This window comes from Poecilia reticulata, linkage group LG6 (genome assembly GCF_000633615.1).
Source record: "Poecilia reticulata strain Guanapo linkage group LG6, Guppy_female_1.0+MT, whole genome shotgun sequence".
Classification (NCBI taxonomy): Eukaryota; Metazoa; Chordata; class Actinopteri; order Cyprinodontiformes; family Poeciliidae; genus Poecilia; species Poecilia reticulata.
The window spans coordinates 2,470,465-2,483,274 of record NC_024336.1 but is presented as its reverse complement, the minus strand read 5'-3'; the positions used below and the strand labels follow the sequence as shown (position 1 = coordinate 2,483,274).

General features: G+C 38.2%; 1 protein-coding gene across 6 annotated transcripts in view; it reads right to left on the bottom strand.

The window, feature by feature from the left end:
- Positions 1-12,810, bottom strand: part of kif21a (kinesin family member 21A) — a 61,538-nt gene that overhangs the window by 36,271 nt on the left and 12,457 nt on the right. For all 6 annotated transcript variants that reach the window (XM_008410847.2, XM_008410848.2, XM_008410850.2 and 3 more), the window contains exons 2-3: positions 3,502-3,724; positions 922-1,104 (exon numbers count right to left, since the gene is read on the bottom strand). In XM_008410847.2, coding sequence (XP_008409069.1) covers positions 922-1,104; positions 3,502-3,724 — 406 coding nt within the window. The remainder of the gene's footprint in view (positions 1-921; positions 1,105-3,501; positions 3,725-12,810) is intronic.

Here is a 12,810-nt window from a genome sequence, read left to right as displayed (position 1 = left end):
CTGTCCTAGACTTCTAACAGAGAAAAGGTCCAACTAGCATTAGCAAAAGACTTTCAACCAAAGAAAACAAATGTCTAAGATTCTACCACTGACACCAAAGGATGATAAACACAGAAATAAATACATCTTCTGGTGACTCTGACAATTGTTTCAGTATTTTAATCTAATTTTAAGCTGTCACCAGGCAATCTTATGTACTGGGCAATTATTTCTACATCCTCACCATGTAGCATTCCATGACGCTGGGTTTAGGGTTGGTTGTGTTTAGCCTAAAATCAATGTTTTTCCTTTCTGATACATTTAGGTAAAAAAAAAAAAAGTCAATACAGTAGGCACTGCTCACCCCTTTCAGTGATGAATGAAATAATACAAACTCACATCTACTTTGATTATGTCTATGTGTAGCTTTCAAGAGCAATTGCTGTAATCATCTACCATGATGTAAACGGAATTTAAATGTGCAATAAAAATGATTAGGGCATCTATTAAGAAGAATTGTAATCTGAAAAGTAATTAGTAAAGAAAACAGCTCCTAAGTGATGTACTGAAACACTGACTAAACAGACTTTAACAGTGACTTGTGGCAGCCGACGAACGCCTGAAAGAATAAACTAATAACAGAAGGAAATGCTGAGCTTTGGAGGTTTTAGAATTTACCCCTAAAACGAAATAAGTACTACAGTCATCTATAAAGTGTGCAAAGGGTGCCAAAGTATTATGTGTCAATACAAATTATGATCTTTTTTTTGTATTTATTTCAACTCCTCGATACAAAGATTCAACCTCTCCCAACTCCAGGCTAATCCCTTAGCAGCAGCTGTAGCACAGGAACTGTCAGAGATTTTGAAGTGACTGAGTCCTGCTGTCACTGTTGGTTCAGAAATACTGAATCTCTACAAGTTGTATTCATGGGGTGTGTACCTCGAGGAACTGTGCGTTGATCTTGAACTCTGGTACCGGACGTCCCTGCTCCTGGGCCACCTGCCGGCGCTCCTCAATGCCCTTGAAGAGATGATGGACAGCACGAGGAATGATCCCCAGCTCATCCTCCATTATGTTGACGTCGAAGCCGGTCCCCATCGTGTACGTCTTCCCCGATCCTGTCTGGATGGGAAAGAAGACATGTTCAGCATGAGCTAATGTCATATGAGCTCAGTTAGCTAAAACATGACTCTCCTACTTTTCTTTTTTTGACAAAAAAACTAAAGTTGGTGGTTTGAAAACAATCTTGTTTGCAAAAATACAAGCAGTTATGTGAAAACTAAAGAAGCACCAATAACTCCTATTACAGCAGCTCTGTTTTAAAGCTACAGCTAGCATGCTAAGTCTGAAAAGCAACTCACTGCAGGCAAGCTACCTGAATAACTAGCTAACGTCACAGTACATTTGTGCTACAAATAAAGAGCAGAACAGTAAAAACTGATACTTTTCTGTCCAATAACCACTTGAAAATCTAATTTAATTTGTTTTACACATTTCTACAAAAGTGTACACATCTCAATCTAGACAAAAAATGTTATGACGATAACTTGATTGGGTTAATGGCTTAATGGGTTCATTTCGCAGAAGTTGCTTTTTCTGTTTTTAATTGAAAAAAAAAACATTTTAATGACATTTTAATATTTATATTCCAATTCAAATGTATTTCATATATTTTCACATAAGTCTATTACACTGTGAAAAAATGGTGAGCATTTGTCATTTATAATGAAACATTTCTAATCAGGATAATTTGATTTATTGTCTTGATAAATTTCAATTAATATTTAAAAAAATATAAAAAATTGATCAGAAAATCTACTTTTATTATTTTCTCCACCGTTTGTTCCTTTTAAAATGGACAGCAAATTTACATTCAAGCAACAGGGTAAACCACTTTTTCTCAGTCAAAGCAGAGTTTGCTCTGGATTTTGGGCTGCATTCGATCTGCCAAACTGAGGCTTAAACAACCCGGTGATCTTTGGATGAGACAGATTTACTCTGCTCGGCCATGTCGTTAATGTCTGTTTATATCTGCAGCCCAGCAGGGCTGAGATCTTGTGATGCAGCCGAGTGGGTTGCTCTAAATCTAGATAAGTCCCTGTAAAGAGGGACACATGGGGGGCAAACGGGCCGATCTGGGCCAGACCATCCTCTCTGTGTGAACATGAGCTCCAGTAAGAAGTAGGCCAGCAGCAACACAACTTTACGCTGCCACACACTGAAGATGCATGGTTTAGACATGAATGTTAATGTTCTGAGTGCCATCCATCAGGAGCTCTGTATCTATGGCAACCTGAGTAGTAGGAGAAGAGAGATGTGATGGACTTCACGCTGTTATGACTAAAGGTGGACTGGATGAGCAGATATTAGCTACAAGCTGTTGTTAATAGGAGCTTTCTAATATCAGCATGACCATACAAGAGAAACATAAAGTGGGGTTCGTAAAAATATTTTCAGTGACTGGAAGAAAAAACAACAAAAAATATTAAATTTATTTATTTTTTTTTCCATTTTTTGTTTTGTAACTTGGGCTTCACATTTTTGTCGTGTTATTATTGTTGGTTGGTTTGGTAAGTTTTTATAATTATTTTATAAATTTTTTAATTTTATTTATTTTACGAACACTTCAATAAAATAAATAGTTATTTTAAAGTTTAAAGTTCTGACAAATTAGTGTCAGAATTTGGTCCGCTGAGGAACAATTCAGTTTTTTTTCTCTTTAGCCCAGGTGATTCTGACGTCTGGTTCAGGAGTGCTCTGACAAAAGGAATCCAACACTTTTTCCTTCCACTCAACTTTCTATGAACATACTTGGATAAAGTACTTTGAAACTCCAGCTTCTTTACCACTGATTTATTGTGGCTTCCTCTCCATGTTGATGATGCCAATGGTTGTCTTGTGTACATCTGTTCAGTCAGCAGTTTTATCCATGATTGTGTAAAAAATGATTTTCTAAATAGGTGTTGTGTACTTTCTGAGACAAGGGAGTTTGTGTTATTGTCTATAAGCCAGAGTCCTCAAAAATTTCAAGAATTAAAAGTTGAAAATATATTTTTAAGTGTATTAAATATGAGCTTTTCTTTCTGAAATGAGAAAAATATTTTTTTCCACAATATTCAAATTTTTTAATATGTACATGTATGTGCAGCACAAACAAATCAACTTAACTCTAAAATAAGCTTGAACTCCCTCACATTTGAACCTACTGGTTTCCATAGTGACACCTTAAAACTAAAGAGATAATCAGTGTCACCAATTGTGTATAATAATCTCATAATCCGAATTTTATGTTCCAAATTTACATCCCTTGTAAAACTATCGCTATCCAGTCAGAAACTAAAATGTAAATTTTCAGTTTTTTTGCTTAAAATGTCAAACATTCTTTTACAGATTCCCCAGCAACCTCTTATCCTCATTTTCCTCACAAAGAGATGAGCTCAGACAGAAATATGTTCCACCAGCGAGGCTAAAAGCGTCGTCGGTGCTGCAGCTGCAGCGGGCTGGAACACAAAGGCTTGCCTGTCCGTATGCAAACACTGTGGCGTTGTAGCCCTCGAAGCAGCCCTCGATCAGCTTCTCGGTGCAGGTGGAGTAGATGGCGTCCTGCTGGGAGTCCATGTCGAACACAAAGTCGTACGTAAAGGACTTGTCCTTCCCCAGGATGACCTGAGGCTCTCCAGGCATCACGTACGTACAGATGTGGCATCCCTCGATCTTCTCCCTGGGCAGCTGAGGACGGATCCTGTGGACAAAGACACAAATGGTTTAAATGGGATTGTTTTATTAGTGCCGAATGTTTAGGACGGGAATATGAAAACGGCCTGTACTTTTATTGAGATTTATCAAGTCTTGGGACGCAACTACTGACTTCTCAAGAGCAAACGACATCAAAATATAATTTATAACTTCATGGATTTATTAAAGGCATCACTGAATTTAAATGGAATCAGTTTAATCCAACAATCATATAAAAGGTGACAAATCTTACATTAACGAATCCAATTGAAATGTCAAAAAAACAATGTAAAAGTATGATTCTGGGAGCATAAATAATTTCTCCCTGTGCTGCTTGAGTCTCCTTTCCCAAAGCAAGCTTTTTGTGTATTCCAAGTTTTATCGTCATGAAAAGCACATTTGTTTAACATTTTGTTGGCTTCAATCGTTTAAAAGGCTTCAGGTCTGTTGAGATGCACTGAAGACAGATGAACAGGACAAGCATCACCTTGGAGAAGCTCAGAGTCCACATTCCAGTCTTTCAAATGACTCTTCCTTTTCCATCATATGTAGCTCGTCATAACATAACTAAACTCTCTCTGTTCATTCCAGTCAGTCTGATGCTTTAATTTGAACCATTAACCAAAAACGTGTAAAATATTCCACGAAATATCAGGGGTTTGCCTAAAACAAGTATCTATCTTTTTTTAACCATCGCCAAAATGTGAAACCTTTATTTGTGGAAAAAAGTGATTTACATAAAATGAATGCTTGTATATGTGTATATTAGAACAGGGTATTGGCTTTCAGTGACGATATATAGTGTTTACTGTATGTTACATAACAGAAGAACAAAACTGGTGTATGTTGGTTCTTTCTTCATTGAAGTTACTTGTATTGGATGGAGAATCCAGAAATTTTGCTCAAGTAGCAAAAATAATAATCCATCCATCCATCCATTTTCTTGCACCCTTGTCCCTTAATGGGGTCGGGAGGGTTTGCTGGTGCCCATCTCCAGCTAACGTTTCGGGCGAGAGGCAGGGTACACCCTGGACAGGTCGCCAGTCTGTCGCAGCAAAAATAATAATATTCATAATATTATAAGTACATTTATTTAAGTAAATGTAAAAAGTACAGTGCAGTAAAAAGTAAATTTTTTTTCTAAAATGTTACTCAAGTAAATGAAAGTAGTTACTACTCATCTCTGACTGTGCGAAATGCAGATCAAAATGGAATTAATTCATGAAATCTGGACTAGATTGTAGCAACAAACACCAGCTGCAGGAAAATCTATTCATGGTGCTTAGCATCCCTGAAACAGTAAATCATTTCCATTACATCTGCAAGCATGACTAAAAGTTTTAGAAAAGAGTGTGAACGAAGGAGCAGAACATCACGATCTACGTTTAGCATCATGCTTGTCTCATTTGTTAAGCACACTCCAGATCTGAAGATCATCTCCACCAACCTTTCACCATAATTTTATCGCTTGTCAGGTTGATTTTTATTCATCTCATCAAAGCAGATCATAGACCATAACAGTTTTGCCAATAGAGGAAAGTATTAGGACAATGATAATTTCTCCATTTACTCCTAGCTTACGCTTTATTTGCAACCACACAACCAATTTTGATCCTTTTCTGCTTTTCAAACACATTCTCTTCAAGGCTTCAGCCTCCAAACAAGCTGGAAAGAAAAGCACCTGACAGGGAGTCTCTCTCAGCAGTGTGGATAAGGGCCTCATTGTGCCTCCAAATTCAGGAAAGAACAATACGGCCAGTGGACTACAGAGCCGCCATTGTGTTCGCCTGTGTGATACTGGATCCCAGCACTGACACCAACGCCTCAACTGGACGGAGGCGAGGGACGAGAGGTAACGACCTGCGAGGAGGTTGTGACATTTAGTTACACATGATATGGTCAGAGATGTTTTCGTTAAAACCAAGACTCAAAATTTTATTTTTATGTTACTAGCTACCATGGAGGATTTTAGAGTCGATTCATTACCTAAAAACTACTTGGTGACGGAGACCTTGGAGAAGACGAGCTGTTTGAGTTATTGAGCAGATCAACAATCATGAACCCGTAAAAGTATTTTAATTGGCTTTCATGGCATATTTAACCAATTACATGTTTCCTTGGCCTTTAAGAGTGCTTTTGGAAGTGTAATCCCATTCAGTCCACACATAGGCCTGCGGGGGTGTCTTTGTTTCACACCATTTAACTCACTAATTGAGTTTGTAATCCCGCTTTTCTGTCTCTCCCAGAGTGCCTTCACACCCTGGGATCTGAACACATTTCTTCCGTTTTTTGCTTCTCATCTGCAAGTTATCTCTACACTTTTGTTGCGCAGTTTGCTTTTTAGCGTCTATAAAGCAAACGTTTCATAAATGAGTTTAGAGTTATGTTGGTAAAAATGAAGGGGAAAGGCATCCTGACTGCATCAATGAGGGCCTAGCCTATTTCAGAGTTGAGTGCAGAGGTCACAGGTCAGCTGAGGGTCAGAATTTGACTTCATTGCTGTAATGTTAGCCACATTAAAATCCACTAAATAAAAAACAACAATAAGAAGAGACATATGAATTTCAATGCCTCAAGAGGATAAATTCATCCAGCTGACTACAGTCCATGACTCCATATCATGTAGAACAGTCTGTAGCAACTAGAGATGTGCTGATCAGGTTTTTTCCTGCCGATACTGATACCAATCACCCATCAGGGCCGATCACCGATACCCGATACTGATCACATAATAATAATTTTTTTTTTTTATCATAAACACTACCGGTTACATTATGTAGAAAAAGGAACCATGAATTCACCTTAATTTAGACAAAAACTTGTTTTTAATAACTTTTTCCAAGAAGAAAACTAAACAAAACAGGTATTGTGTCAGGGGCGGAGCTATAGGGGAGGCTGGGGGGGCGGCTGCCCCCCGAACCGGGCCGGATGGGGGCCCGGGTCTGGATGTGCCAGGGAGGGAGGAATGGTTTCAAGTTGCTTAAATGTCTGATTATAGATGGAAAAAGTGCGCCCTCACCTGTTGAGAAAGATGTATTTAATGTTAAAGTCAACAGTTTCAGTTTTGTCGTCGTCGTCGTCGTCTGACTGAGCGGAGTAATTATGCAGAACAGGGAGGAGATAGATTATTTTTTCAGAGATTATTTGTCTCATGTTAGGACAGCGAAAGTTTTAATACGTATGTAAAATGTATTTTTTTAAGTTAGATGCTGCAGCTTTAAACAGAGGTTAGGTGTGAGAGTCACTACCAGGTGGAGCAGAAGCGGCGCTCTGTCTGTCAAATATTACTACCTGTAGCGCTTAGCAGTGGTTCAACAGCGAGAACAGAACCACATCGCAGCTCGAAGACTTAAATAATTTTGCGGGTTATTTGTTTAGCTTTCTGACCGTCATGCTAATCCGGGTGAGTGTTTGTAGCTGTGCGCTGCTTTACCTGCTATCTGATCGCTCTGTATGTCTTTTTTACTGCAGTGAGCCTCGATGTAGCCGAACTCCGTCAAGTATGGCATTGTTTTTATGTGGTATTAGCTTCGTTGTGTTGATGCATTTTGACGTACTTCAATTTTCCGCCGCAGCACGCAAACTTCCCCATTCACTCAGTGCGTTATAGTTCCACATCGCTTAGGATTTGTTGCTGCACGTTTGTGCGGTGTGAAGGAAAGAGGAGACCAGCTGCACAGGCAGGCTGCGAAATGAGAAGCAGGTGATCGATTTGTGTGATCGGCGACAAGAGACAATGATCGGCGATCACCGATCATACACTTTTCACGAAAATCGGCCGATTATGATCGGTGGCCGATCGATCGGCACACCTCTAGTAGCAACAATAAAGTTTTCTTTTTGATCTTCAGTCTCTCATATTAGTGTATAAGAGTTTTGTTTCACTCTGATTTACAACATTGCTTCAGTTCATTGTCTCCACTGGCAATGAGTTCCTCACCAAAGTGGACATAAATATGGCTAGTAACGTGGGCGTGCAGTGAATGCCCAGGAGCCGAGGTTGATGCTCCGATAACATTGTTTTGTGTGTGTAATGTTAGGTGGCCATTATCTTTAAAATCTCTAGGTATATTTGTCCGTCTTGGGCTCCAGTTGACGCATACAGCATCAAAAGGATGGGGGAGCCACAACTGATTAAAGCGTTGGACCTCAAGATTTGATCATCTAGCAATTTGCGCCTCGCCATCTCACTAAGTGCCACAGTCTTGTCACAGACTTTTCATGCTAATCAACAAATGCAGTATGCTGACAGTCAAATCACATGAGCGTAGTACCTGGCTAGGACCAGTTTTTACCACCCTTGAGGKGGTTTCAAAAAAATGGGGAGTAACTGAATAAGTTTGGGCCAAGCTTATGATGGTTTTTAAATATGTCAAGTTCATAGTTGACTCAAACGCTGTAGGGTGGTTGTAAAAGGAAAACCCAGTACTTCTCCACTACCTTGCTTGACTGCTGGCATGAGATATTTGTCATCCGTTTAAGCACCCAGGATTGCAATGTCCTGGGTAATTGACCATTAACAAGATCGCAATTTTACATCAGCTCACCATTTTGTTTTTAGTGAGATGAGACTTGGTCTTGACTCTACCAAGCAACCAATAATTGTCTTTTTCCAATTTTACTGTCATATGAACTTCAATAGTAACATTACGAGTGAGGAAGATTCAATTTTTCTATGCATTGCAAAATCTAAATTTGGCCCTGGGCTACGATTGTATACTGTCTACAATGGATTTGCAAATACTTCACCATCACTTTTATCATTATTACCATAAATACCTAAAGAGTGATCAGATTTAAAGTCTGTATCACCCACTTCTATGCACATTTGCTCACAAGTGCACTTGATCACCTAAATCCTGTAGATGACAGAAGGTGTACGTTTTCACACAGATTTTTCATTTTGGTTGCATCGTGTAAAGTACATAATAAGAATGAGGAATCTGTTGTGTTTGTTTTTTATGTAACCTGTAGGCGGTATAAATTTTATTAACTGGAAATCTGATAATTTTATGATTTCTTGATGTGTAAACACTCATAATTTATAAAGGGTGCACCTTCCTTCACCTCTGGCCTTATTTGACTTGAGTCACCTGTGTTCAGATGTTAACACTAGAGCATGCCCAAACCTGTCCCAGATGGCCCACGGTTCTAGAAATCACTGGCGGACCGGTGTTAATAGTTTTCAAGATTAAAGAAGTTAGTCATATATATATATATTTAACAAATCATTAAAAAAAAGAAATTCCAAGTAGCAAGACATGAATCTATAGGATTATTGCTGACCAGCATGAAAAGGATCAGAAATATTGATGTTTTTTAATCTATGGCCAACACAATTACCATGTTCAGGCAAAATGTATGTTTTTTGTTGTTTTTTTTTATCTAAACAAGAGAGCTGCAGTGCAGATGACTGTGGGGGTGATAAAGGAGGAAGGAAAAACAATTCCTGCCCTGTAGCCAACAATCTACAGCAAGTACACAAAAGCTGCAGCTCTACTCCCAGTGGTCACTGCAGAGTAAACAGGCCTGGACTTTAAGAAGGGATTTGCTGAGTAGAGGACTGCAGCACCTTGAAAAGACAGCGCTACGTCACTCTGTCCTTCACAGAGGAATACATCAGGTCTGGGGGAAGGACAGAGAAGGTAGCAATTACAACAAAATTTGTCATACTTCGACTCATCACCAGCCACTGCAGGCCAGTTTACATTCCTTGTCCTCGTGTAAGCAATGAGGAAGAAGTAACTGCTTATTATTATTATTATTATTTTTTTACCTTAAAAATCATTCCTAACTGGATGCGTGCCAGGAGGGAGGAGCTTAGCTTTCAGTATATCCAGTTAAACAGGATGTTAATTACTGAAAAACAAAGTGAAATGCCGCTTCAGCCTCTTGCTGTCACTTATGTTAATCTCTCTGTCAGGCAATCAAAATTTCCTCCCTTGTGTTTTTAAAGTTGTCCTTAAAAACACAATGGGCTGTGAAAGGGCTGGGTAAGACGACATGGATAGAACACACAGTTTCTGCAGGTTTCACCATCTCAAATTTAAGGTGTTATAAGACCATTTCAAATTAAATACAAGACCTACACACAGAAAAGTACAAACTTTGTCCGACTTCTGATGATTAATTTTTACTTTATCCATGACAGATGCAGAAAAAAAAAAACTGGCTTGATAGTTATCGGTAGCCTCAAAAGTCTTGAATCACAGAACGCGACAAAATATTTCCACATACAAATGAAAGTTTTGTCCTGTGATTAACATATTTAAGGTCAATTTATGTTTCTCATTAGCCTAATTCAAATAAATCAAGGAAAACCCCTCAGACATAACCAAGATAGAAACTAAGTTATGGTGTACCAATAAAAAAAAACTGGCTGGCGGTTAATCCAGCCCTGATTTCTTTCACTTTGGAAGATCGCAGATTGGCCAATACTTGTATGTAAAATCGATCTTATCCAACTTCAAAGTCTGAAAATCAGCTGCTGTGACCTTTTGTTCTGTTTTGAGAGATGGATGACTGACACACCCGCATACCAGGTCATGTCTGCATGTGGGTGGTTAAACAATAGTTACCCAACTGTTGCCAACTTTGTGACCATTATATTTTGTCTATATTTTTCAGACAAAACAATGTATATATATCATATCAGCCAAAATTGGAATTAGGCAGTCAGGTTTTTAAAAATTCAGTGATATGCTAGAAAACTGTAATTGGTACTCTCCAATTAACTAGAGTTTATTTCTGTGTAATTAAATCTTGGTTTGTTAGAAAACAAACTTCACCATTTAGTATAAGAACACCGGAGATAAGGAATGAAGTGAAGAAAATAATTAAAGTTCTGTAAAAAATAAAAAACATCCAAACCTACAAACCTTTTGTGGTTTGTAAGTGGAGCTACGAAATAGACACAGGTGGACTGAAAAACAAATGCTTGCAACACTGTTCAGATTTTGATACAAAAACCATTTTATTTTCCTATTACTTCATAATTACATACTACTCTGTGTTGGTCTGTTGCATTACATCCCAATTAGACACATTGAAGTTTGTTGTTCTAACGTGACAAAGTGTAGAAAAGGTCAAAAGGGGTATGAATAGTTTTGTAAAACTGTGTACATATAAGAATTTCAACCACAAAATGTGGAGCTTTTACTTTATATTAACTCTCTGAAGAATCACACCCAGTGGTGGGAAGTAACAAAGTACAAGTACTTCGTTACTGTACTTAAGTACAATTTTCATGTATCTGTACTTAAGTAGATTTAATAATGGATACCTTCTACTTTTACTCCACTACATTTTACAGTAAGTATCTGTACTTTCTACTTCACTACATTTCTACAAAACTGTCGCATTACTCGTTACATCCAAGTCGCGTTGCGTTTTTTGTCCATTAAAATGTGAAGTTCAGGGACTTAAGGTGGGGCCGTAAAATCCGAACAATAATGTGACTTACGTCTGTTGTCACCCATCGCCTCCACCTTTACTTGCACGCTGAGCTCCAGACATCCGCAGTGGTTTCCTCTGAGCGGGAGAAGATGTCTGTTTAATCGTCAGTAATATAATAGCGCTGCATWAATCATMAGATATGGCGACATGTAAAATCAGCAGCGCTTCGCTTTCACAGACGGTGGGGACTTCGTCCAACTTTTAGCGTCACTTGGAAGGAAAGCTTAAAGAAAGGTAAGATCTGTGGACGTGATGCTAGCAAAGCTAGCATCATCAAGTAGTTTTTTGAGTACTTTCGCCACCACTGATCACACCAAACCGTCACTTTGGTTTGTTCATGTGCACAGAGACACATGTTGCATCTGCGATGAAAAAAAGTTGTCACTCATTCGCTGAATTATTGTGTGGAGGTGTTGACTGAGGTGTCGCATTTATGGGACAATGCTGGTACCAAAGTGCAATATAGTTATAAGACATTCAGGAACGATCTGACTCTTCTGGACGGATCTTTACTGATTATATTTATTTCAGCACTAAGTATTTAATATCTAGGTGTTTTATGGGAATGTGGATCTTTCAGATAAATTTGAGAAGCAATTTTGATAGGTAAAACTAAATTCTTTTGTGTCATGTAGCGCGGGGTACTGGTCTCTGCTACGTGGCTCCTCGGTTGCATGTCCTTCCCCACCCACCTTCTTTCCATCCCCTTTCTGTTGGATTTCTTTAAAAATAAAAGCCACTAGTGGCAAAAAAAGTGAAGTTCATGCTATGTTAGGACAGGAGACAAGATGTTTCCATCCCTGAAATTATGATGCATAGAATCAAACATCTAAGTCTAAACTATGTTACAGAGAGTAAACACAATAAAAATATGCTTTGTCTGTGTCATTGTTCATTAAAATGGCACATTTCTGATGTATTAAAATTAAATACAATCCGTTCACTTAATGATATTAGCAATTAGGTAATGCATTCAGCAAGTACTTTTACTTTTAATACTTAAGTATTTTTAAAAGCCAGTACTTTTTTACTTTTACTTAAGTACAAATGTTAATGTGGTAATTTTACTTTTACTTGAGTACATTTTTGTCTGTGTATTTGTACTTTTACTTAAGTAAATTTTTTGAGTACTTTCTCCACCACTGATCACACCAAACCGTCACTTTGGTTTGTTCAAACCTCTGTTCAATGCTTGGAAATGAACTGAAAGAAAATTTACCAAAATGTACCAAATGTTTGAAATACTAAAGATAAATAAATGTCATATTACGACAAATAATGCATATGCTGGAATTGGACAGCTGTTAAAAAACACCAGGTAATATTTCTGCAGACATTACAGAAATAGAGCACAGCTGGTTCCTGCTGATCACACAACTAATCTAGTGCAGCCAATACTTTTGCAGGAATTCTTATATATATATACAAACAAAAAACCTGCTCTAAAACTCAACCGGAACAGTTCAGTTTCATCATGATCTACCCAGAGAGCAGTCAGACTCACTGACTTCAGCTGTAGCTCCATTTCTGCTATTGCTGAAACAATGGGTTGGATCTTGGAGTCAAAGGGGACAGAAATCTGTCGATCCAATGCAACAAAAATGCATGGCAAATGCAAAGTAAAAACACATTGGCTTT